General features: G+C 47.1%; 1 protein-coding gene across 5 annotated transcripts in view; it reads right to left on the bottom strand.

Annotated features, from left to right (window-relative positions):
* The window catches only part of NBEAL2 (neurobeachin like 2), a 153,282-nt gene that overhangs the window by 12,172 nt on the left and 115,833 nt on the right, over positions 1-25,277 (bottom strand). For all 5 annotated transcript variants that reach the window (XM_081971510.1, XM_081971507.1, XM_081971509.1 and 2 more), the window contains 13 exons: positions 23,752-23,892; positions 23,385-23,515; positions 17,000-17,109; positions 16,021-16,138; positions 14,907-15,001; positions 12,728-12,844; positions 10,767-10,856; positions 8,678-8,787; positions 8,408-8,580; positions 5,283-5,377; positions 4,087-4,203; positions 3,045-3,206; positions 1,764-1,912 (listed from right to left, as the gene is read on the bottom strand). In XM_081971510.1, coding sequence (XP_081827636.1) covers positions 1,764-1,912; positions 3,045-3,206; positions 4,087-4,203; positions 5,283-5,377; positions 8,408-8,580; positions 8,678-8,787; positions 10,767-10,856; positions 12,728-12,844; positions 14,907-15,001; positions 16,021-16,138; positions 17,000-17,109; positions 23,385-23,515; positions 23,752-23,892 — 1,608 coding nt within the window. The remainder of the gene's footprint in view (positions 1-1,763; positions 1,913-3,044; positions 3,207-4,086; positions 4,204-5,282; positions 5,378-8,407; positions 8,581-8,677; positions 8,788-10,766; positions 10,857-12,727; positions 12,845-14,906; positions 15,002-16,020; positions 16,139-16,999; positions 17,110-23,384; positions 23,516-23,751; positions 23,893-25,277) is intronic.

Below are 25,277 nucleotides of genomic sequence, written 5' to 3'. Positions count from 1 at the left end.
GGCAGGCGAGGTCCTTTCTGCGGGCAAGTGAGCCCTCACACACCTGAGCTCCACTGTGCACGTGTGCAAGCCTCCCGCCGACCAGCTGGTTTTCAGGCCTCTGCCACGCATGTGTGAGATGCAGGTGCATGCATGGGGGGAGGGGGGGAGGGGTTGTGTGTGCATGTGTCTGTTGCAAACACTCAACAGACAGAATCTTGCCAGAGTAAACTTCTGCTACTCTCACTCTAACAGATGTATCCTGGGAGATTCTAGGGCTAATCTTTTTGTCCGTGTGTGGTGAAATTGCATGCATGCAACAACACACATGCATGGGCCCACACCCATAATGTTATGAGCCTAGCACCCCCCACACACATGTGCACAACCCCCCTCCCCCCTGTGCTGCCTCATGCATATGCCCGCCCGCCCCGTGCTCCGTTTTTGGTTCCAGGAGGCCCAAAACAGGGCACGCATGCATGCATGAGGCAGCACAGGGGGGGGGGGTTGTGCACATGTGCCGGGGGGGGGGGGGCGCTAGGCTCATAACATTATGGGTGTGGGCCCGTGCATGTGTGTTGTTGCACGCACGCAATTTCGCCACACACGGACAAAAAGATTAGCCCTAGAATCTCCCAGGATACATTTGTTAGGGTGAGAGTAGCAGAAGTTTACTCTGGCAAGATTCTGTCTGTTGAGTGTTTGCAAAGAAAGAATTGAACCTTGACTGGCTTGTGGGCTCCTTGGTGCTCGCCCAGCTTGGTTGTTTACTTGCAGGCGTTTGATGATCAAACTGGAAGAGCTGCAAGAAAACGAGCGAGCTCAGTGAGCACCAAGGCGCCCACAAAAGAGAATCCCAGATAAGCGTGGATTAAGGCCAGACAAACAAACAAGCAAAAAGCAATGTTCTTAATTCAGGAACGACCAAAGGGGGCGGGGGGGGGGGCATTGCACTTCCACCAACGCTGCTGAAGTCTGACCCTTCCTTGAATGTCTTTGAGTCTTATCTGGTCTTTCCCAGGCGAATCTGCCAGTCTGGGAAGATTCCTGTAAATAACCGTTCAACAATAAAGTAGCTAGTTTGAACTCTACCTGTGGGGGTCTGTTCACATCTGGCAATATCTGTCAGGGTTCCAAATAGCATCCAAAAATAGATCAGAGTCCGAGGCAAAGTATTGCTCAAAGTCCCAATTTATGAAGAGAGCCATGTTGGCATATCTGAGAAAACCCGAATCTGGAAACTTTCCTTTTTTCCCCACCCAGTTGAAAGTTCAAGATCTTGCCCCCCCACACCCACAAGTCCATCCCATGGTCCAATCTCCCACTGCCACGCTGGCAGCTTCCACCCATCCAGTTCCGGTCAGGTGCAGAGGTACAAAGACAAAGGATGACCTTGGCTTTGTAGAAAGGATGTTGTTATGGCTACATAGCATCTAACTCCTTACAATCCCCCCTCCCATTTTCCCACAATAGAAAGATGCATAGAAGAATAATAGAAAGTGTGGCAGGCCTGAGACTCAAAAGAAAAGATGACCGCAGGCCTGACAATCTAAGTCAGGGGTGTCCAAACTTGAGAACTTTAAGACTTGTGGACTTCAATTCCCAGAATTCCCCAGCCAGCATGGCTGGCTGGGGAATTCTGGGAGTTGAAGTCCACAAGTCTTAAAGTTCTCAAGTTTGGACACCCCTGATCTAAGTATAGATACCAGAAGTCCCACCGAGGGAATAGGGTAGCCGTGTGCCATAAAAAAAAAGAGAAACTGAGGAAGGAGAAGAAGGTTTACCTCTGAAGGTCCCTGATCTGCAACGAACACTGAAGAGTGCCCAGCACGACAAATTCCTCCATGACGCACATCGAGGTAACCTGCTCATCCAGGGAGACAGAAGACAGATGCTTGCCGTTGACCGAGTAGAGGTGGAGGGCGAACTTGTCCTTTAATGAAGGAGGAGAAGCTGGGGGTTAGCTGAGTGGGCCAGTACAAAGTAGAGACAGTCCTCAACTTATAACCATTCATTTAGTGAAGTTCCAAGTTACGGTGGTACTGGAAAAAGTGACTTATGACTGTTTTTTTCCTCCCCCTCCTCCTTCTGGCTCCTTTCTACAAACTCCACAAAGCTCAGAGAGCACCAAGTACCCCACAGTCCTCCTCTTCCCCATCACCACACAATCCTCACTCCCTTGCAGCATTGATGGTGTTACCTAGTTGGGTTACGAAATGTCTACAAGAAAACCAACTCAGAGAGTACAAGGATCCCACCCTCCTCCTCTTTGCAAACTCCACTCTTTTCTAGCACTGATGCTGTTCCCTAGTTGGGTCATGAAACGTCTGCAAGGAAACCATCAAGTTCTGAGAGACCAAAGACCCCACAGTCCTTCCTTCCTTCCTTCCCTCCCTCTTTCCTTCTTTTCTTCCTTCCTTCCCTCCCTCCTTCTTTCCATCTTTCCTTCTAGCATTGATGATGTTTCCTAATTGGGTCATGAAACGGCTTCAAGGAAACCACCCAGCTCAGAGAGCATCAAGGACCCCACAGTCTGTCCTCCCTCCCTCCCTTCTTTATTTCTTCCTTCCTTCCTCCCTTCCCTCCCCCTCCTCTTTTCCTTCTTCTTTCTGTTTTTCCTTTTCCTTCTTTCCTTCCTTCATTCTAGCACTGACGCTGTTCCCTAGTTGGGTCATGAAATGTCTCCAAGGAAACCACCCAGCTCTGAGGACACCAAAGACCCCACAGTCCTTCCTTTCTTCTCTCCCTCCTTCTTTCTTTCTTTCCTTTTCCTTCTTTCTTTCTTTCCTTCCTTCTAGCACTGATGACGTTCCCTAGTTGGGCCATGAAACTTCTGCAAGGAAACCACCAAGCTCAGAAAGCACCAAGAACCCCACAGTCCTTTTCTTCTTCCTGTTCCTCCTCCCCCCACCCCCCACTCTCTTCTAGCACTGATGATGTTCCCTAGTTGGGTCACGAAACATCTGCAAGAAAAGCTCACTGTTCCACCCTGAGCTACAAATATTCTCCTCCACTGATTCCAGCCTCACACCCTCCCTCCCTCCTTCCGTCCTCCCAGGTTGTACCTTGGGGGAGGCTCTTCCCCCCACGATTGTCTGGACCACGATCTGCCCCTCGTGACCCACAACCAGGTTGGAGATGGTGACCGGCAGGGAACTCTCGCACGTGGGCTTCAGCGACTTCATGAACTGCCCTCGGCGGATGGTGTGAACAAGGATGGTTCCATCCTGAGAGAGGCGGGGAGGAAGAAAACGTCTTCTAAATTAGGGCTCTGCCCCGCGAGAACACCCACAGAAGGGTCAGGGAAAGGAGTGCAGCAAGAGTGAAAAAAATTCCAGGTATTGGTCTAGATTTCTAGATAACAGTCATAAAACGGGACAATCATACGACCATCCTGACTTTACAACATTGTCTGCAGCAGTCGTTAAGCGAATCACTGTGGTGGTAAAGTGGAAATGCCTGGTCTTTGCATGAACATGGCAGTAATAAATGCAAATGTATCATTCGCTATGGGTGTTGTTTTACTGAAAACTAGGTTGTATCCGCGTTGTAAGTAGCTTCTAAGTAAGTCCGTCACAACTTTGAGCAGTTGCTAAGGGACTGGTTGTAAAGCAAGGGCTACCTGCAAAGAGGCAGAAGACTGTTGGGTAAATAGTTTTGTTACGTTTCTCCAAAATTAATGAAAACATGATCTTCTGTATAAGATGTTTGAAAGAACATAAAATAACAGATTTGGAAGGGACCTTGGAGGTCTTCTAGTCCAACCTCCTGCTCAATCTGGAGGCAAATGGCTATCAGAATACTCCTATCCTGATGGATGTGTTTTAAGTAAGAAATAGTTCAATTGCTGGAACTTCTGCAGCCCCATCCCTTTTACCTCAATAAATCTTGCAAAAGAAAATTTTCATCTCAACAAATCTTGTTAAAGAAAACTCAATTAAACTCCTTAAAGAGAACTGCAACAATCATGCCACAAAACAAATCACTTGCCCTCAAAACTGATGCCAAAGACCTGAATCAGGAATTTCTGTCTTCCTGGGTCACCTGCCAAGCAATACTTTGATCAGGGCTCGCAAACAGGTGACACAAAGAATGCGACGTCCTTACCTTGGACCCGGACACTGCCATGTCCAGCTCTGTGCTAATGCCAACACATGTGACTTCATCTTCGTGTCCGTAGAGGACCTGGACTGGCTTGGAAGCCAAGCCATAAGACAGTCCACCCTGGTGGGTAAGGGAAGAAGATAGAATCATGATGTCGGAAATGGCTTAAGAGGTCATCTAGTCTAACCCCATGTGTGCTGCAGGGTTCACTGCACCATCCCTGATAGATATAATGGGAAGAAGGAATGACCTTGAGGGACAGGAGGAAAAGCTCCTGTCAAGTAATTGAGACAACAGGCAGATAAGAGAAATACTGTATTTTTCAGGGTATATAGACGCACCTTTGCCACCCTAAAAGAAGGTGAAAATTTGGGTGTCTTATACATCGAATGTAGTCCAGCCCACCCACCGGCCCCCACCCTTTGGCCTCTGCCTCCCAGCAATTTACTTCCTTGCAGCAAATGGGATAATGGGACTTGCGTAGGCCGCAATAGGCTGCAGCCTGAAACAGCTGATCATTGGGAGGCCCATGCTGAAATTGAAAGTGAAACTTGCTGTTTGCTGCAATGAGGCAAATTGCTGGGAGGCAGAGGCAGATATTTTTTTCTTCTAATCAGGCTAAACTGAAACAGGCTGTTTGCTGCAAGGAGGTAAGTCAATAACTATAAATGCTTTTTATAGAATGTTGAAATTATTAGACTTATTTTTTAAAGACAGCTTTATTACTGTTCTAGACAGCTTAACAAAATGAAGAAGCTTTTTAAAACAAATGCTTGATCTGAAGAGGCTCAGTGCTATTGTGTCTCCTTTTAAATAGCAGAGAATAAGGTTTATTTCCAGAAAGCCACATCAATTTTAACAGCATCTATACAAGTATAGTCTGAAATGTAACACAACAAACAGTGTATATCTTCTGTATTGTTTGCTGTTTGCTGCAAGGAGGCAAATTGCTGGGAGGCAGAGGCAGATTTCCCCCCCCCTTGTTTTCCTCCCCAAAAGCTAGGTGTGTCTTATATTTCGGAGTGTCTTATACTCCAAAAAATACGGTATGCGTCCAGGCCAGAATTGTACCCTGAGAAAGGGCCTCACTCTTCCAGGACACCCCACAGGGGATGCTGGGAGTGGAAAGAGGAGAACACCAGATCATCTCAGCCATGACGGAAGGGAATCAAAGGGGGGAACCCGAGAAGTTCTCTTACCTGCTGGAGGACTTGCCACACCAGACAGGTAGTGTCTCGCGATCCAGAAATGAGGTAGATACCGCACAGATCTAAGGCCAGGCAGGTGACGACGTCTGTTGCGAAGACAAAGAAGATTTCATGCAAAGCCGAACAGAAATGCAAGGTCGACACTCTGGAGATTCCGAGTTCTAGTCGCGCCTTAAGTGTGAAGGTCAGCTGGGTGAATTTGGGCCAACTACCAGGAGACGGTGAGTTCTAGTCTCACCTCGGGCATGAACGTTGGCTGGGTGACTTTAGGCCAATCACCGGTGAGTTCTAGTCCTACCATAGGCACAAAAACCATCTGAGTGTTCTCAACTCTTCCCTCCGTACTTTCTGTATTTTGATCTATAATTTCAAATCTCTTTTCAATTCTCTCTGTGATTATTAAGACTTTTTGAATTTCTAGCATAATTCTTTGCAATGTTAGTCTCTTTTCTTCTTCATATTGGGCCATTTTTCCAAGTTATAGACACTGCCACTAAAACCTCCAAGGCTTTTGCTAGGTTTCAAACGAATTCAGTGAAGTTTTTCAGGTCAAAGCTTTCTCTTTCCTTCAAAGAAACACCTGTGTAGCCACTGACCCTTTCAGTAAACAAAGCCAATGGCTTTGTATTATCAGATGTTGACAAACCTCTAGCTTCTTGGTGGCAGTCTTACATTCTTTCCCTCTGTTTTTGCCTCTCTTTCTAAGCTCCGAACTCCGGAACAGAAGAAAAAAAATGTTTAAAGATTACGATCTGACCGAGCCTTGCGAGGAAAGAAACTTTTAATCCACAAATACAAAAAATGGAAGAAGTATAGAGGAAGAAGGAAAAAAAAAAGGCCAGTCCAGTTTAAAAGTCCCTTCGGGGAGAGGGGGCGGTCTAGAAGTTTAATAAATTAAATTAAATTAAAAGGAAGAGGCATTTGTAAAAAGTCCATCCATAGAAAACAAACAAAATGAAAGTGAAAAAGATAACACAATAGTTTTAAACCAGGGTTAATTCGTCACTTACTTCTGTCTTCAATTTTATTTTAACTCTTTTGGGTTTTATCTTCTCTAATAATAAGGATTTTTCTCACCATTTTGACATATTGTCTCTCCTGTTCTGCTTCCGTTTCAGGGGACTGTCCAAATCTTCTGCAGCCATTTTGACTGCTTGTCTTGTAGCCGGCAAAAAGAGCTTTCTTCTGGATCGATCAGGGACTTTGCGATGTACCTGAGATCAGCAGGACCTGCTCTTCTCTATCACCGTTCCTTCAGAACGGTTTAGATCCAAAAAGGACCGTCCAGCAACAGAGATATTGACAGCAATCCTGGAGCCCCAAGATTGCATGTCGTGTCATCACGACGTCAAGTCCCACCTCAACTTATAAAACAATGATGAAATTTGAGGACAGAGTTCAAAAAACCACAGAGACATATGAAAGTGATAAGAAAATTGTTGACATTGACAGCAAATGGAGAGTGGAGGGAAATGATAAGTGCAAAATACGGAAAGGAGAGATCGATGAACTGGAACTATCTCAGATGTCAAAATATAGATGAAGAAAGGGGAGAAAATTTGGCAGAAACAATGAGAGTAATTTCGGCAGAAGCACCAGCGACAACAAAAGTCAAGCTGATGAAAGGAACAGATAGAGGGTTTTGAATCTTTATAAGATATGCAATGAATAACAAGTTGTCAAGAGAAGTCCACATAAGACTTATCAAGAAAACACTTAGAATACAGATTCTACAAATGGCAAGAGATATTGGACTACACTATTTCTGGAAGGATAAAGGATGATGAAATGAAATGCCACAATAAAATTTAGTTAAATGTATTTGAATTTTGAGTGCTATGTATAAGATAAAGTAATAATAGCTATAGCTAAATAAATGATTAATAATGATAATAAAGCATTTATATATACCGTGTTTCCCCGAAAATACGACATGTCCTCATAATACAGCCATGCCACATTTTTCTGGTGGGCAAAAATATAAGCCCCCCCCGCCTATAACTCCCCACCTCCGGCCAGGCAGAGCGCCGCTCACCAACCTAGCAGTATCCCGAAGGTGCCAAGCCGCGGGAACCTGGGAGGAGGCAAAGGTGATCGTATTGCTTGGCGCCTTAAGGATACCGCTAGGTTGGTGAGCTGGCCCACAACCATAGAGCGTGTGCCCAGAACGGCCACTGCCGAAAGACTCGGGTTGGAAGCTGCGGAAAAAGCCAGGCTGGGATGGCGGCAGCGGCGGAAGTACCCTGGCTCTGTATTGAGAGCTGGGCCATGCATCATGAGGCTGTGAGGCGGGTGAGCGAGAGCGGAACAGCCGCTCACCCAACCCCCCCTCCAGCCGTGCAGAGCGCCATTCACTGGCATTTGGAAGGTGCCAAGCCATGGGAGCCGGGCAGCGGCGAACAGGAACTCACATGGCTTGGCGATACCCCTAGGTCAGTAAATGGCGCTGTGCCCAGCTGCAAAGGGGGTTTGCTGGGTGGCTGCTCGTGAGTGTAGTCGCCTCATGGCTGTTGGGTTGCGCTGCTGCGACAGCGCAACACAGCCATTCACCCATGAGGCTGTGCCGGGCTCTTTGGGAACCCGCTTGCAAGAGAGCAGCCGCCTAGCAACCCCAAAACAATAAACCCTCCTCCCATAATAAAGCCCAAGCCATATTTTGTAGGTAGAAAGAAAATAAGACCCTGTCCTATTTTCGGGGAAACACGGTACTAGATTGATAATATGAAATTTTATACAAACTGCTTGCGGTTTGCAGGAAAACCTCTAGCTAAGATTCTGTGCAGTTCAGAGAAGCCCCAAATTTCACTTGTGGCTGGCCACGCCCCCCTCCCCTCCCAGGAGTACCCACGCGGACCGTTTCCTGCCTCCAGAGGGCCTCCAGAACCCGGGGAAGCTGTTTTCACCCTCCCGGAGGCTTGAGGAAAACCTCCAGAGCCCGGGGAGGGAAAAAAGCCCCTCTCCCACCATGGTGCAGGAGGCAGACTAGGCCACGCCCACCCAGCAACTGGTCAGAGAACCCCTTGCTAAAATGTTTGAATCCCACACCCAATGATCCACACCCAAGTTCCACAGATTAGATTTCCCAGGAAGAAATTGACAGAAACACGGATTCCTACCTATATGACGGTTGATGTGTCCCACCACCTTCCCTTTACTCAGGGAGGTGACCCGCAAGCTGTTGTCCCAGTGACCGCCACTGAAGAGGAGTTTGCCGTCGTGTGAGACGACCAACGTCTTGGAGGACAACTCTGCCCCCGGAGCAAAGGGGCCATGCAGGTAGCGCTGTGTCCTGGCAGAAGAAAGCAAGGAGAAGGTTGGAAGATGTGGAGGAAGATGAAGGAACTTCTCAGAATGCCCTTGTGGCAGGAGAAGAAGCTGGGACTCACTTTGGGTTGGAGACAGTGGAGTCTTTGGTGAAGCTGAAGTAGTTGGAGATGTTTTTATCGTACGGCAACCAGCTGTGAGTTCCCAGCAGCCCGTTGGCACTGACTGTGACCTGGATAGAGGGTGAGGAACATCAACTAAGAATGAGGGAGTAGAAGCAATGGGGTGGGGCAGAGGATATCAGAAGGGCTGTGTTGGGTCCAGTGAAATTCCAACGTTTTGTTTCTCTTGGTGGCCATCTAGATAGGTCTGAGATGGTCTCAAGCAGGATGGAGAACTACCATCTTCTATGGCTGTCTCTCCATAACTGATCTTCAACACAGAGATAACATGGGGTCCTCAACTTCTTTTGGACTCTTCTACATCTCCTTCCTAGAAAAACATGATGGACCAGGCCAAGGACCTCTTAGTCCTGTATTCTGCTCCTTGTGGGGGCCAATGTGAGCCTGCAACTCAGATTGAGAGGCAAGGGGCTCCCAATTTGGAGGTAACACAATACTCACAATACTCAGTAAACTTGTTTTCCACCAAATTATGTAACCTCTTCTGGAGGCTCTTGATGCTCCTGCCCATACTTATCGTCACCTTGAGGTGGGGGTGATTTTATTTTATTACATTAATTAATTAATTAATTAATTAATTAATTAATTAATTACATTAATTTATTTGATTCTTCTTAATTTAAAAAGATTTAATTTAATTTAATCTTTTCATTGTTTTAAATGTTTTATATTCTGTAAGCTGCCTTGAGTCACCATGCGTGAATAGGCAGCAATATAATAATAATAATAATAATAATAATAATAATAATAATAATAATAACAACAACAACAACAACAACAACAACAACAACAACAACAACAATAATTGACCACATATTCAGCTGCTGTAAAAAAATCGCGCAGACTGATTATAAATTGCGGCACAATTCAGTAGCACAAATGATCCACTGGAATTTGTGCAAAAATTGTGATATTAAAACAGCAACAAACTGGTGGGAACATAGGCCTGAAAAAGTCACCGAAAATCAGTTGGTCAAGATCCTATGGGATTTTTGTATACAAACAGACAAAATACTGGTGCATAACACACCAGACATCACACTGGTTGAGAAAAATAAGGTTACAATCATAGACATCGCAATACCAGGTGACAGCAGGGTCGAGGAGAAGGAACATGAAAAAATCGCGAAATACCAGGACTTAAAAATTGAAATTCAAACGATTATGGCATAAACCAGCAGTGGTAATTCCAGTGGTAATTGGCACACTGGGTGCTATTCCAAAAGCACTGGAATTACATTTAAAACAGTTAAAACTTGACAAAATCACCATCAGTCAAATGCAAAAAGCTGCACTGCTTGGATCTGCACGTATATTACGAAAATATGTTAAGACGTCCTAGGCCCCTGGGTGGGGCCCGACCAGTAATCAATGCCAAATCCGGCGAAACAACTGGCCACTGTGATACAATCGTATAATACTACTACTACTACTACTACTACTACTACTAATAATAATAATAATAATAATAATAATAATAATAATAATAATAATAATAATAATAATATCGCAACCTGGCCATCGAAACTACATGGCTGTGGATGAAGCATGTAAGAGTGATACCCATTGTCATCGAGGCACTTGGCACCATGTCCAAGAATTTTTCAAAACACATCAAGAAATTTCAGCCAGCGGAGCTGCAAAAAAACTGTGCTACTTGGAACATCTTATATTTTAAGAAGGTAGTTGGTTGATACCTAGGACGCTGGCAGCAAACCATATCAACCATTAGTACCAGTCACTGGTATTTGTAATGCATTTTTGAATGTTCAGTTGGCTGAATTTCATGTCTAATGAATAAAGTTAATAATAATAATCTCTTCTTGTGGCCATGAGTTCCATAAGGTGAACTCTGCACTAGATGAGGAGGATCCGTCCTAGATCTTCTCCCAATCAGCCAAGGGATAAAGGGATAAGTCCGAGAGTGACTTATTTTGGGGTCTCCAGTTCTCCTAAGTCAATTGTCCACTATGTCAACTTTCTAAAAAATAGCTGGAAGAGATTAAGGATCCCTTTTCCCCCTTCTTACCATCATGTCAGGAGATCCCTGAGTCATGAAAGAATGAGATTGGCTCTTGGGCACGATCACCTGGACAAGCGGGATCCGGTCGCTGATGCCCTAAACAAAGAAGGAGAAAAAGACAAACTGTTGTGTTTTTTTTAATGATCAGGTGTATCTTTGTAGGTCAGTCCTAAAGCTGCTTTTCCAAAAAATAACTCTACTTTCTTGGTTTTTATTTTCCTTGGAAAAGTTTTGCATTTCATCCAAGAACCTTCGTTTTTCCCCCCCATCTTATTTTTATATAAACAATCCATTTTTCATTAATCAGTGTGTTGTCTGGGTACAAATATCTTGTGCCAACATTAAAATGTACACTATTATTCATTATTGGGGGACTGGAGACTAAAACATATGAAGAACGGTTGCAGGAACTGGGTATGTTTAGCTTAAGAGAAAGAAGGACTAGGGGAGACATGATAGCATTGTTCCAATATCTCAAGGGTTGCCACAAAGAAGAGGGAGTCAAGCTATTCTCCAAGGCACCTGAGGGCAGAACAAGAAGCAATGGGTGGAAACTAATCAAGGAGAGAAGCAACTTAGAACTGAGGAGAAACTTCCTGACAGTTAGAACAATTAATCAGTGGAACAGAAGTTGCCTCCAAAAGTTGTGAATGCTCCAACACTGGAAGTCTTTAAGAAGATGTTGGATAGCCATTTGTCTGAAACGGTATAGGTTTCCTGCCTAGGCAGGGGGTTGGACTAGAAGACCTCCAAGGTCCCTTCCAACTCTGCTATTGTATTGTATTTAATCTTATCTTGGCTTAATATCTTAAGTATCTAATATTATAACAAATCCCATTGTATTTTATTTAACTCTATTAGTTATATTGACTATTAATATGTTTTCTATGCTTTAGATAACTTATTTTACTATTAATTCTTATGTTTATTCTCTAACCACCGGTAAAAAGATTCCGAAATTGTATAATAACTGGTTTGTTCTTTCTCTTTAATTGCCAGGGTCAATCTGTTCATTCCTGCACATTCTAACATTTTCCTAATCACATTCTCCTCTGTGGGGGTCTCTTCACTTTTCTAATTTTGTGCAAATACAATCCTTTCAGTTCCTTTAGCACCTGCATTTGGTTGTTAAGTGAATCTGATCCCCCCCCCTCCCACCCTCATTGACTGGGGGGGGGAGGTCACAAACGCTGAATTATGTGATCCTGGGATACTGCCCCTGTTGTAAGTATGGGGAACCCTCGACTTACGGCCACCATTGGGCACAAACAAAATTTTTGTTGCTAAGTTGAGAGATTTGGCGAGAGAACTTTGTCCCATTTTACGATCTTTCTTGCCACAGTTGTTAAATGAATCACTGCAGTTTTTAAATTGGGAACACCGTCAATAAGGGAGTCTGCCTTTCCCTCTGATTTCGCTCGTCAGAAGGTTGCAAAAGGAGGGTCACGTGACCCCGGTCATAAATGTGAGTCAGTTCCCAAGCATCTGAATTTTGATCACGTGACCCTGCAATGGTCGTTAAGTGTGAAAAACCGTCGTAAGCCACTTTCTTCAGTGTTGTAATGACTCTGAATGGGCACTATATGAAGTTTTGTAAGTTGAGGAGTACCTCTACATGCTGGTTTGCCAAGCACCTAAATTCTGATCAGGTGACAGTGGGGATACTGAGACGGCCATAAGCGCGAGGACCACATTTCTCAGAGCACTGTTGTAACTTCAAAGAGTTACTAAATCAGGGGTGTCCAAACTTGGGAACTTTAAGACTTGTGGACTTCAACTCCCAGAATTCCCCAGCCAGCATGGCTGGCTGGGGAATTCTGGGAGTTGAAGTCCACAAGTCTTAAAGTTCCCAGGTTTGGACACCCCTGCACTAAATGAATGGTCATAAGTTGAGGACTATCCATATTGGTGGCTAGATGGGAAGCGATCAAAACGGCCCCTTTCATCTCAATCTGGGAGAGACTTACTTCTACGAAGAACGATTTGAGTTGATCCAGGTTCTCAAAAATGTTCGGAGAATAAGTGTCCAGACGAGAAAGTCTTTTGGCGGCATTTTCAGCTGAGTAGCGGGCCGGGTGGGGTTCCTTTGGAGAAGAAAAAAATTTAAAATTGATGTGCTTTCTGGAAGTATAGTTATTCTCTGCTATTTAAAAGAATAGCACTTTTTAAAACAATAAAAAGTTGTTGGCCCCAAATCAAGCATTTATTTTAAAAAGCTTAATCATTTTGTTGAGTTGTCTAGAATAATAATAAAGCAGTCTTTAAAAATGTCTAATAATTTGAACATTCTACAGGCATTTATAGTTGTTGACTTACCTCCTTGCAACAAACTACCTGATTAGCACAAGAAAAAAAAATCTGCCTCCCAGCAATTTGCCAAGTGGAGCAAACAGCAAGTTTCACTTTCACTTTCTCCCGATCATCAGCTGTTTCAGGCTGCAGGGATTGCTATAGCTTATTGAAGCCTCTGCAAGCCCCCCTTTGCTGCAAGGAGGTAAATTGCTAGGAGGCAGAGGCCAAAGGGGTGGGGCCAGTGGGTGGGAGGGGCTACATTCAGTGTATAAGACGCACCCAAATTTTCATCCTCTTTTAGGGGGGAAAAAGGTGCGTCTTATACTCCGAAAGATACGGTACCTGTAAAACAGAAGCTTAAATGTTGAAAATGACCATTCCCCAATATTTAAGGAAGGTCTTATTCCTCAGCCATTTATAGGCCTTGCCCAACCCTGATCTTTTCTTCAAGATTTGGTAGCTACTTACTGGTGGTCCTTGATTTATGACCACAATTGATGCTGTGATGGTCGTAAGTGTTAAAAAGAGTCAAAACTCACTGTTTTCAACGCCGTTGTGACTTCAAATGGTCAGTAAATGAATGGTTTTAACTCAAGGATGACCTGTACTTCTTTACTGCTCATTTTGGCTAGGCCCTGAACCCTAGGAGGTGTTGTGGCCTACCAGTGGCCAGCAGAGTGGGCAGCAGAGTTGGACAGTGAGGAGGTTGGAGAGGAACATGGGCCAGTCCTGGAGGCTGGGGAAGCTCGGACGAGGGTTCTGCATCGGAGGCAGAGATGGGGCCAAGGCCATCCGGCAGTTCTCAGCTGCCTTCGGAGCTAGACAGCAATGAGGCAGAGGAACAGCTGGAGCCTGTTCCCAGTGTGCGCATGTGCAGAGCTGCCAGAAGAAAAGGACAGCTCAGAAATCACGGTAGGCTATAAAGGAGTTTGGTTCAGATGGCTATTGCCAGAAGGAATGTTGATTTTTTGGGAGGGCAGTAGAATTAGAATTAACACAGTTGTGGAGGCAGAGGCCTTCATTAAAAAAACACATTGCCTTTCTAGATGGAACAGAGGACAGTACACAAGACATGAAGGAGGGAGGGGCCGTGACTCTGCCAGAGGGCACGGGGGGAGGAAGTAACATCGAGAACACTCAGATCACAAAAAAAGTTCGAAATATTATTGCAATTGTTATAATGCAATTGTTGGAAGTGACATATAAGATGATTGAATATATTGTTGATATAATGTAAAACAAAAAGCTGCCAATGTTTATCTTTTAATTTTTGATCTTTACTTTTTCTTCTGTCAAAGTTGTGAGATTTGGGGGGATTTCTACCTTTCGCACGATGTAGCTGTCAAAATTTTGTATACCTACCTACCCCTTCCTATAAATATTTGTAAAAACCAATAAAATTCTTTTTAAAAAAAGAAATCACGGTAGGCTTGGGAGTAAAGCCACAGGTGGAAGGTGATTAGCCCCTCCCATAGGAAATAAAAGAGGAGTGAAAGGGGAGGGGGCTTTTGCAGGAAAAAAATCGTTCATTTGTTCATTCGTTTCAGGAGTGTGAAAATCTGTCCGTGAATCTCAGAGACTCTGTGCCAAGTCTTTCCTTGCACAGCACTGTGTTTGGGAAATATCGACATGGCAAGCTTTCCAAGCTAGATAAGGTCTGTGGTCATAACTTCACCATTGAAAGTCTGTTTGCCAGGCCTTGGGTGAAGGTGAATGGGAGGAATTCATATTCGTTTAATAAAAGGGGTTTTGTTGGGACCAGGAATCTGCTTCGTGCTTTTTGGGGAAACCGAGGTCAGAACAGGAGGAAAACCACTGCGGAAACGCCACAGCTGCAATTATTAACCGCCGTACCTTCAGCAGCTGGCAGGGGGTCTGCCCAAAGTTACTGATGCCTTCCAAAGCCTTGCGTCGCGTTTCGTCTGCAATCGCATCCAGGTCAACTGCCCCTAAGTGAAAACCGCAGGTGTAAGACAGAAACGGTGTGGATTGTACAGCATACAGTACAGGAGAGTACAGCGGTAGAGAGTTGGAACAAGTTGTTCTGACATCGCTTTGGGTGCAGAGCTGAACAATAATCAAAGGGTTGTAGTAACTACCCCCACCCTCTACTCCTAGTGGTTCTAGGACAACTCGTCCTCGCTGACCCGCTGCAGCCGGCTCACCACGACCGACTCGCTCTGGGTGACTTGACCCAGTCGACTCACTGCGGTACAACTTACCGCAGCCAACGTTCCATGGGAAAATTTGCTGCGGGAAAATTCAACACAGGATAACTGTTCTGTTATCTGCCACTGTTTCTTCAACGTCATTTAAATTTTTCTCAACCTGTGACCACGTTTTGTCATCCTTGTGACAAAAAATTAAAGTAATGTCGAGGAAATAGTGGTGGATAACGGAACAAGTTATCCCCTGTTGAATTTTCCCACGGCGAGTCGGTTCTGTGAATTGGCCATGGCAAGTCAGCTGGGGGGAGTTGTCCCATTCTGGGTTCTCGTAGCCCCTCACCCATTTGTCGCTGTGTTTTTTGCAAAGAAGTTGAAAGTGTTGCTAATTCATATCAAGTGTCAGGTATGTGTACGTGGTAAAGGAGAAGTTGAAGAAACCTCACATGTTTTATTGTACTGTCAGTTATACAGAGTTCATAGGTCAGCATATATTCTCCCCTTACTAGAGAGATTGCCAGGGAGGGCAGACCATTTCTAGGTAGGCTTTCTCCTCCAGGACTCAAACCCGTCCACCACGCATGCAGTGGCAAAATTCTGTGTTGTTGCAATGTCCACGAGAAAAAAAAAACTGGTTATAGAATTATAGCTGTCAACTTGTTCCAATTTTAAGTGATGTTTATTGCTGGTCTATGACCGTAATAAAGATATATTCTATTCTTCTATTCTATTCATATCAAATGCTTGCACGGCCCCTGAGAAGGGAGGGTCTCTGTCTTAATATCCCCGTTTTGTCCTCCTACCTTCGTAAGTGAAATAATAGAATACATTCAGAGCCTCCACCGCTGCTGGCCCTCTCTGCTTATAGCCAAAAATCAAGTCAATCCATTCATGCAAATGGGCTGAGACATACTCGGATTCCTGTGGAGGATGCAACAGAGAGATGGGAAGAGAACAGGCTGATCGCATGCTATTCTTTCCACAGGAGAACAACCCGTGTTCAATTCACCGTGGGGGTGTGAAAACTATTCCCAAATGGTTTATATTTAAAAAGCCTGAAATTTAGAGGTAACTAGACAACACACGTCCCGTTGTGTCATCATTTCAGAGACACTTCCCTGTCTAAAGAAAAACATAAGGAACAATGGCTTTTGACTTCCTGCAGGCTTCCCCATTCACTTTCCTTGTAGGAAGTTGGCAGGAACGCTGGACATGGCAGCTGTGTGACCGTGGCAGCACAACAGTGTGCAGCAATATGGCAGCATAAAGCAGTCATAACTTTGCCAAATTTCCATCCTAATCTGGATTTTAGAATTCTGGATTTTGGATGCATTCTGTGATTTAGCCAGTTTGAGATACACTGATTCAAAGATTATTGACCTATCATTCCCCGTTTTGCCAAGCTGAATGTTACAAAGAGAGAGCAGAGTTTTAGTACTATATAGCTAGAAGAGAATTTGTGTAGCTGAGATGCACTGGTGATGTTCCATACTCCATATGACAATTCATATTAGGAAACATCTACAAGAACCAATCATGTTCATAGAATACCAAGGATCCCACAGTCCTCCTCCTCCTCCTTTCCACCCTCCCCTCTAGCCCTGATGATGTTACCTAGTTGGGTCAGGAAACATCTGCAAGAAAACCACCAAGCTCAGAAAGCACCAGGGACTCCATAATTCTACATTTGCTCGGACATTTAACAGATGAATTGCAAAGCTTAAGATGGGACAACCTTCCTAACCACCCCAGTGTACAGCCAACACTGTACATTTCACATACTAGTGCTTGCCGGTGTTTGTGGATAAAGTCTTCTGGGGAATTGGCCCATTTGGGAAGAACCACATCCCCCACTTTCTCATTCGATATCTGAAGGGAGCCGAGATCGAAACCTGTGAAAGAGAAGAAAGAGGAAGGTTGCAACATTTTCAAGACAAGACAAAGTGCTTTCTGGCTGAAATTGAAAGAGGATAAACTCCAGGTGCAAATATAGATAATATAAGATATATAAATAACTGAGTAAAGGAGGTGGAGGAGGAGGAGCTTCCGGGGAATGGCAGCTGACTTCTGAGCTCCGAAAATGCTCCGGAGCTCTTTGACAAAGGAGGGGTTGCTGCCGGCCCTTTTTCCACCTTTTGGGCCGGGATTGAGCCTCAATGACCACCCTGGTTTTCTTTGAGACCTAATTTGGTCCGTCAGGATGGCGAATAGCCAGAGGGAGATTAAGAAAGCACTGGCTGATATGGGGATTGCAGTTGGAATTGGAGACCGATTATGGCGGCGGCCACCGGAGGGCAGCGCGAGGACGGAGAGAGGCCCGTGACGCAGGACGCCGACGGAAGGCCTTCGAGAGGGCCGTAAGTCGGCTGGAACAGCGCCCAGACCAAGAGGGGAGGCAGGTTGAAGCCAGGACTAGCTGCTGAAAACTGTGCTGTGTGCTGGAACCAGGCAGAAAGGGGAAGAGGGGCAGAACAGGGCTTCTGCATTAGGGGCAGAACAGGGCCTGTCCTGGAGACAGGCAGGAGCCCCCCCCCACCTGGCAGACTAAGATCTATTGCCCCCCCCCACCTGGCAGACTAAGATCTATTGTCCTTTTGCAAACTACCTGCCATGGCTTGTGCCCAGGTGCCCCTGATGACTATAATCTGCCCGTTTAACATCTGGTATCCTGCTGACTTCCTGCTACTTATGACTTATGGCATTTCACCTGCCGGGCTACTCCTACTACCTCTCCCCCTCTCCCCCTCGCCATCTGCTATTTTATAACAACTAGCTACTACAAACCATCTGCCCTCTTCCGCCCACAATGGACCGCACCCAGGCCTCCATCTATTTATTTACCATCCATCTTCCAACTGATCACCTGGCCAACATAAGATCTTCCCACCTAGTTGTGATCGTGGACATTTCTTTCCTCCCATTAGATCCTGGCTTATTGATTTTAACATCAACAGCATCCTGACTTTGTCATAGCTTTTTACCATTACGTATTTGAGGTCGGACTTGCTCCAGCTGCGGGAGTCCCCCCTCTTGCAGGCATGGCCCTTTGCCCCCTCCGGGGCCCACCTTGATGACGGGTTTGTGAACCCAGAGAGGTGGAGGAAGCGCAAACTTAGGGGGTTTTTAATGAAATGTTTTTTATCCTTTTTAGGGGGCTCCAGGGTGGGGGGGCGGGGGCGGGTGGGTCAGATCAGGAGCGATGTGAGAGCCGGGCCTCCAGGTGTGGTCGCGAGCAGAAGGAGCGGAAGGGAGGAGGAGGGGGAGGATATCATTCCTATACAGGGCTCTTTAATTCCAACGGTCGCAGGGAGGGGCAGATACGAGGACAGATTAAGAACTTATAGTCGGTTGGGAGACCGTGGTTGCTGGTTACACCTGGTCGCTTGTACCAACTCCCGCGGTCTAGGTGGTCAAGAGTTACAGACCCAGGGCCTGAGGCTGTTGTTATGAAATGCGAGGTCCGTTGTTAACAAGGCCCCCCTCATTCACGATCTAATTTTAGAGGGGGAGCCGGACCTCGCAGGAATAACGGAGACCTGGTTGGGCCACGAGGGAGGTCTTCCCCTCGTGGAAATGTGCCCACCAGGCTACCGAGCATTTCACCAGCCCCGGGCCCAGGGAAGGGGCGGTGGGGCGGCAGCAATTATTCGGGAGGACTTAGAGCCGAGGGAGTCTACTGTGCCACAGACGTCCGGATGTGAATCCCTTGTTGAAATGGGGCCCTGGGAGACAGTTGGGCCTGCTGATAGTATACCTGGCTCCTCGCTATACATCAGCGGCCCTGCCTGAACTCCTCGAGCTGATCGCATCGGTGGCGGTCGAGACCCCCAAACTTTTAGTGATGGGGGATTTTAACCTGCCATCGATGGGAGAAGCATCAGAGGGGGTTCGGGAGTTCATGGCTTCCATGACAGCCATGGACCTGACTCAAATGATTCAGGGCCCGACACACGAGGGAGGACACACTCTGGACCTCGTTTTTGTCTCTGGCCAGTGGTTGAGTGATCTGGGAGGAGGGGACTTAACCATCACTCCCCTGTCATGGTCAGATCACTCACTCCTTCGTCTTGACTTCCCTGGTGCTACCTCCCGCTGCGGGGAGGCGGAACCGGAAAGCACTAGATGGTTCCGCCCCAGGCGCCTGATGGAACCAGATAGGTTCCAGACGGAGCTTGGGCCACCTCCTGTAACCTTGACCTGCCCCCGGGCAGAGGACCTGGTGGTCGCGTGGAATAATGCGACTACCGGGGCCTTGAACCGGGTGGCGCCTTTGCGGCCTCTCCGGCGGCAACGATCCACCCTGGCCCCTTGGTTTACCGAGGAGCTGAGGGTGATGAAATGCCGCAAGAGACGTCTAGAGAGTCGTTGGAGATCCTCTCGTTCCGAACTTGATCGAACACAGGCACGAGCCCATTTAAGGACGTACCTTGTGGCATTGAGAGTGGCCAAACGCCAATATTGTGCCACTCTCATTGCATCCGCAGAGAACCGCCCTGCCGCCCTGTTTCGGGTGTCCCGCTCCCTCTTGTTTCAGAGGCCGCGGGAGGCCCCTCTACAGGGCAGAGCAGAGGAATTTGGGAAATATCTGCAGGATAAAATCGCTCAAATCCGGAAGGATTGGGTCCCTGTTAGTGGTCCAATGGAGACGTCCGTGGCGAGTCTTGAGGAATCGACCTGGGAGGAGTTTGACTTCGTTGCCATCGAGGATTTGGACAGAATGCGTGGACGACTGCGACCCACCACATGTTTATTGGACCCGTGCCCCTCCTGGCTTGTACTGGCATCCTGGGAGGTTACACGAGACTGGCTCCTGGACCTAGTGAACGCTTCGTTGGGCGAGGGGTCTCTCCCGGCCGCCTTGAAAGAGGCGGTGGTGAGACCCTTGCTCAAGAAGCCTTCCCTGGATCCTTTGGAGCTGGCCAATTATCGTCCTGTCTCCAACCTTCCCTTTTTGGCGAAGGTTGTAGAGAGTGTGGTGGCCTACCAGTTTCCATGGCATCTGGAGGAAAATGATTATCTAGACCCGTGCCAGTCCGGCTTCCGCCCCGGTCAGAGCACGGAGACGGCCTTGGTCGCGTTGGTGGATGATCTCTGGAGGGCCAGAGATAGAGGTTGTTCCTCTATCCTGGTCCTATTAGACCTCTCGGTGGCTTTTGATACCATCGACCATGGTATCCTGCTGCGCCGGCTGGAGGGGTTGGGGGTCCGGGGCACCGTTTTGCGGTGGTTCGGCTCCTACCTTTCTGGCCGGACGCAGCGTGTGTTGGCAGGGGAGGAGAGGTCGACCCTACGCCCCCTTACTTGTGGGGTACCACAGGGGTCGGTCCTCTCGCCACTCCTGTTCAACACATATATGAAGCCGCTGGGTGAGATCATCCGTGGTTTCAGGGTGGGATACCATCTGTACGCTGATGATACTCAGCTGTACTTTTCCACCCCGAACCACCCCAACGAGGCCATCGAAGCAATGTCCCGGTGTGTGGAAGCCGTACGGATCTGGATGGATGACAACCGACTCAAACTCAACCCCTCCAAGACGGAGTGGCTGTGGGTACTGGCTCCCCGGTTCAGCCAATTAATTCCATCATTGGCCATCGGGGGCATTCAACTTGCCCCCGTGGAGCGGGCGCGCAATTTGGGTGTCCTCCTGGATGCCCGGCTGTCCATGGATGACCATGTGACAGCCGTGGCAAGGGGGGCATTCCACCAGGTTCGCCTGGTGCACCAATTGCGCCCCCTACTGGACCGGGACGCCTTACGCACAGTCACTCATGCGCTGGTGACGTCTCGCTTGGACTACTGTAACGCTCTCTACATGGGGCTTCCCTTGAAATGCACCCGGAGGCTACAGTTGGTCCAGAACGCAGCCGCGCGGGTAATTATGGGGAGTACTAGGTACTCCCATGTGACACCGTTCCTGCTCAAGCTGCACTGGCTTCCTGTGGTCTATCGGGTGCGTTTCAAGGTTTTGATAACAATCTTTAAAGCGCTCCATGGCTCAGGACCTAGTTACTTGCGGGATCGTATTCTGCCCCATACATCCCTGCGACCAATCCGCTCGCACAGAGAGGGCCTCCTCCAGGTGCCGTCCACCAGACCGTGTCGAGGGGCGGCGCCTAGGAGTAGAGCCTTCTCTGTGGCGGGCCCAGCCCTGTGGAATGACCTCCCTCCGGATATTAGGAATACCTCTGACCTCCGCTCCTTTCGTATAAAGCTCAAGACCCACCTATTCCATGTAGCTGGCCTGGCTCAACTTTGATCTAACTATATCGCTCCTGACGGGTTTTTATTTGGGTATTTTAATTGTATTCAATTATTTAGGGGTTTTTAAACACTGTATTTTATTGTTTTTATTCATTAGCCGACCTCCTCCTTGTACATGTCTTGGTATATGTTTTTGTAATATGTATGTCTTGTCTATATATTTATTTCATATGTTTTATTGTACGCCGCCCCGAGTCCTTCGGGAGAGGGTGCGGCTAAGAAATAAATATTTAGTATTATTATTATTATTATTAAATATATTACCGTGTACTATAAAGATGCATTTTGTAAATACATGTGGACAGTCCTTGACTTGCCACAATTGAGGCCAAAATTTCTGTTGCTATGCGAGACTGTTGTTGAGTGAATTTTGCCCCATTTTACAATCTTTCTTGCTCTAGTCGTTAAGGGAATTACTGCCGTTGTTATGTTAGTCATATGGTTGTTAAGTGAATCTGGCTTCCCTCGTTGACTTTGTCAGAAGGTCACAAAAGGGGATCACATGACCCTGGGACACTGCAACCGTCATAAATACGAGTCAGTGGCCAATCATCTGAATTTGGATCACAAGATCCCAGGACACATTGTGATGGTCGTAAGCGCTCATAAATTATTATTTTTTCAATGTTGTAACTTTGAAGAGTCACTAAACAAACTGTTGTAAGTCGAAGACTACCCGTAATTCTTCAGATTAATGATAGCTAACCTTTTTGTCGTTGTGGGACAAAAGCACGCAAGTGCACCCGCACCCATAATGCAATGCATGCACGACCACCCACCCGCATGCCCTGCCCCATCCACCCAGTTTTGGCTTCCAGGTTGGCGCATGAGGCTTTCCAGGCCCAAAATGGGGCACAGGGGGGCTTCAGGCAGTGCCCCCTTGCCCCCGATTTGGGCCTGGAAGGCCTCCTGCTCCAACCTGGAAGCCAAAACAGGGTGAGGGGCTGCTGCACGAGGTCCCAAAACGCACATGCACACCACTCTTCTGTCCCCCACATGCGCCTCCCCCCCGGCATGCGCGGCAGAGATCCAAAGACCAGCTGGCCGGCGGGAGGCACACGGCCATGTGCGGTGGAATTCAGCTGGGCCGACGGCCTGCCATAGATTCCCCATCACAGCTTTAGACTGCAAGTTTTGATATCTCACTTCCAATTTCTCACTGACGCTCGCGAATGGCTCGCTGGCTGGAGACACTCCTTACCAGGGGTGGGGGTGGGGAATGCTACCAGTTCGGGCCAGCTTGCCCAAACTGGTAGTAAAAAAATGCTACTGGTAAGCAGAACCAGTAGTAAAAAATAGTTTAAAAAAAAAAAGGGGGGGAGACACTTTCTGACGATCACACGTCACACAGATGGATCTTCGGAACTTTTTAAAAAACTTTTTAAGCATTTTTTTTTAAAACTACAGGTTCTCTAAAAAGGCAGGAGTGGGGTGGGGTGGGGTCCGTTTTTGCTCCCAGCAGGCTTCCCCTGAAGGAAAAAATGGGGAGGGGGGGCTGAGAAAGAAAGGAAGGAAGGAAAGAAGGAGAAAGAAGAAGAAAAAGAAAGGAAGAAGAGAGAAAGAGAAAGAAAGAAAGGGAAAGAAAGGAGAAAGTAAGAGAAAGAAAGAGAGAAAGAAAGAAAGAAAGAAAAGAAAAGAAAAAGAAAGGGAGGAAGGGAGGGAGGGAAAAAAGGAGAGGAAGGAAGAACTACAAACCTGGCACTAAACGCAGCTTCAGAGGATAATCCATGGCTAGAAGGGACCTGGAGATCATCTAGTCCAACCCTGCTCCAGCAGGACATTGTGAGTCTTTTGATCCCCCAGTTACATGACTATAGCCACGCCCACCCAGTCACATGACCCCACCAAGCCATGCCCACAGAATCGGTGGTAAAAAAAGTTAGATTTCACCACTGCTCCTTACCATTCTGGTTGCTCAGAAAATCGGTAAAGTAGAAGAATTCCGGGATCAACTCCTTCACATCCACCGGGTTCTCCAAGCGAGTCTGCCAAGCGGCAGGAACCGAGTGGAATTGGCGATCGGAACAATCAAATCTGTGACAGGCGAAAGAGAAGGTGGAAGAATAATTGTAAGGATTCCCGCCAAGGACCGAGTGTGCAGACATGACGTCAGGCTGATCTCACGACAACAAAACAACCAAACTAAATTCATTGTGGGACTTTAACCCCATTCTCCAATTGGGTGAAATCTGGATATTATCGGGGTTTGGAGCAAAACGGGGACACTATCACATCAAGGATCAACGGTCCAGGGCCACGTTTCAGCTCACCTCCCGCTCTGCAGCTGGATATGCAGCGTGGTAAAGGGCTCTGTACGGATCAGGTAGTGCATGACGCCGGCTGCGTTGGAGTAGTGGGTGCCATAGTGGAATTTGTCAATCATCCCCGTGGGGTCCTCGAAGCTCTCGTACCTGAAGCGATGGGGTGAGGACACAGCAAGATCAGGAGGAGCCGACGCAAAGGGTGCAGTGAGCTGGATCGCTTGATCGGAACTGAGGATCTGCTCTGCAAATCCATTTGTGGATTCCACCCTTACAAGGTGGAATGAAGACCCAAAAGAATCACCCAGAAGACACAACTTGTTCCAAGATCGAGTCTGACAAGTGTCGAGGGGAACGACATTCCTAAGACTACCACGTATATAAGATCACCACAAGTTGGGCAGAAACGACCTCGTAGATGATCCTCACTCTGTCAAGGACCTACGAGTACTCATCTCAAACAGTCTAAGCCCCAGCGCTCACCGTAACAGCATTGCCAAAAAGGCATTAAGAGTTGTTAACCGAATTTTGCGAAGCTTCTTCTCCGGTAACATTGTACTGCAAACTAGGGCATACAAAATCTTTGCCAGACCAATCCTCGAATACAGCTTGTCTGCCTGGAATCCACGCTGTATATCGGACATTAATACGATCAAGTGGGTGTAGAGTCATTTCACGAGAAGAGTGCTCCGCTCCTCTGCTCACAATGGGGGTCTAGGACTGTTCGCCTCGTACCCTTCGCCGCCCCTTGTTCGCCCCCAGGGTTCCCTCCCGCCATTAACCCCTACCATTTCTCCTCCACTGAAAAAAACCCTAGCTGTTCACCCTGGCAAATGGGTGCCAGCCTCTTCAGTCCCAGAACCTTCCTCACGGCCCATTGTCACCTCGCTGAATGATCCCAAACTCATCTCCCTCTGATGCTGTTATTAAGTGACTGCTTGGGTCGTTAAGTGCAATTCAGGGGGTGCCTCAGGGAGGTCTAGCACCGGCTTGTTCTGATACTGTACTCCCAAGAACTCCCCCAACTCCGCCGGCACCCCGGACTCAGGGACCTGGGGGAGCAGGATGGGAGTGACAGACAGGGGGTACCACTGCAGTATCCTTGCAATTGATCGTAAGGATGCCACAGCAGCCATAACTGAGTCGTTGTTCTGACCCAGCTCCCCAAACACGACCAACCCTCTGTACTTAATCACCGAATCCTTTATTAGAAGCGCCCAGCAAAAGTACCATATTTTTCGGAGTATAAGACGTACTGGAGTATAAGACACAGCAAGGTTTTGAAGAGGAAAATTTTTTAAAAAAGTTTTTGCACTTTGCAAACCTCCGAAAAACGGCCTGTTTTTCGCGAAAACAAGCCTGTTTCCCCCCACCCCAAAAAGGGCATGAATAGCCCTTAGGAGGCTTGTATATTCTTCCTGGGGGTTGGGGTTGGGTGAAAACAAGAAGAAAAGGCCCATTTTTCACAAAAACGGGCCCGTTTTTTGTCAAAAAAAAATAGGCATGGATAGCCTTTAGGAAGCTTATAGAGTGCT

Source organism: Natrix helvetica, assembly GCF_964273705.1.
Source record: "Natrix helvetica genome assembly, chromosome: Z".
NCBI classification, from domain to species: domain Eukaryota; kingdom Metazoa; phylum Chordata; class Lepidosauria; order Squamata; family Natricidae; genus Natrix; species Natrix helvetica.
The sequence above is the reverse complement of the archived record's forward strand: the minus strand, read 5'-3'. Positions and strand labels throughout refer to the sequence as shown.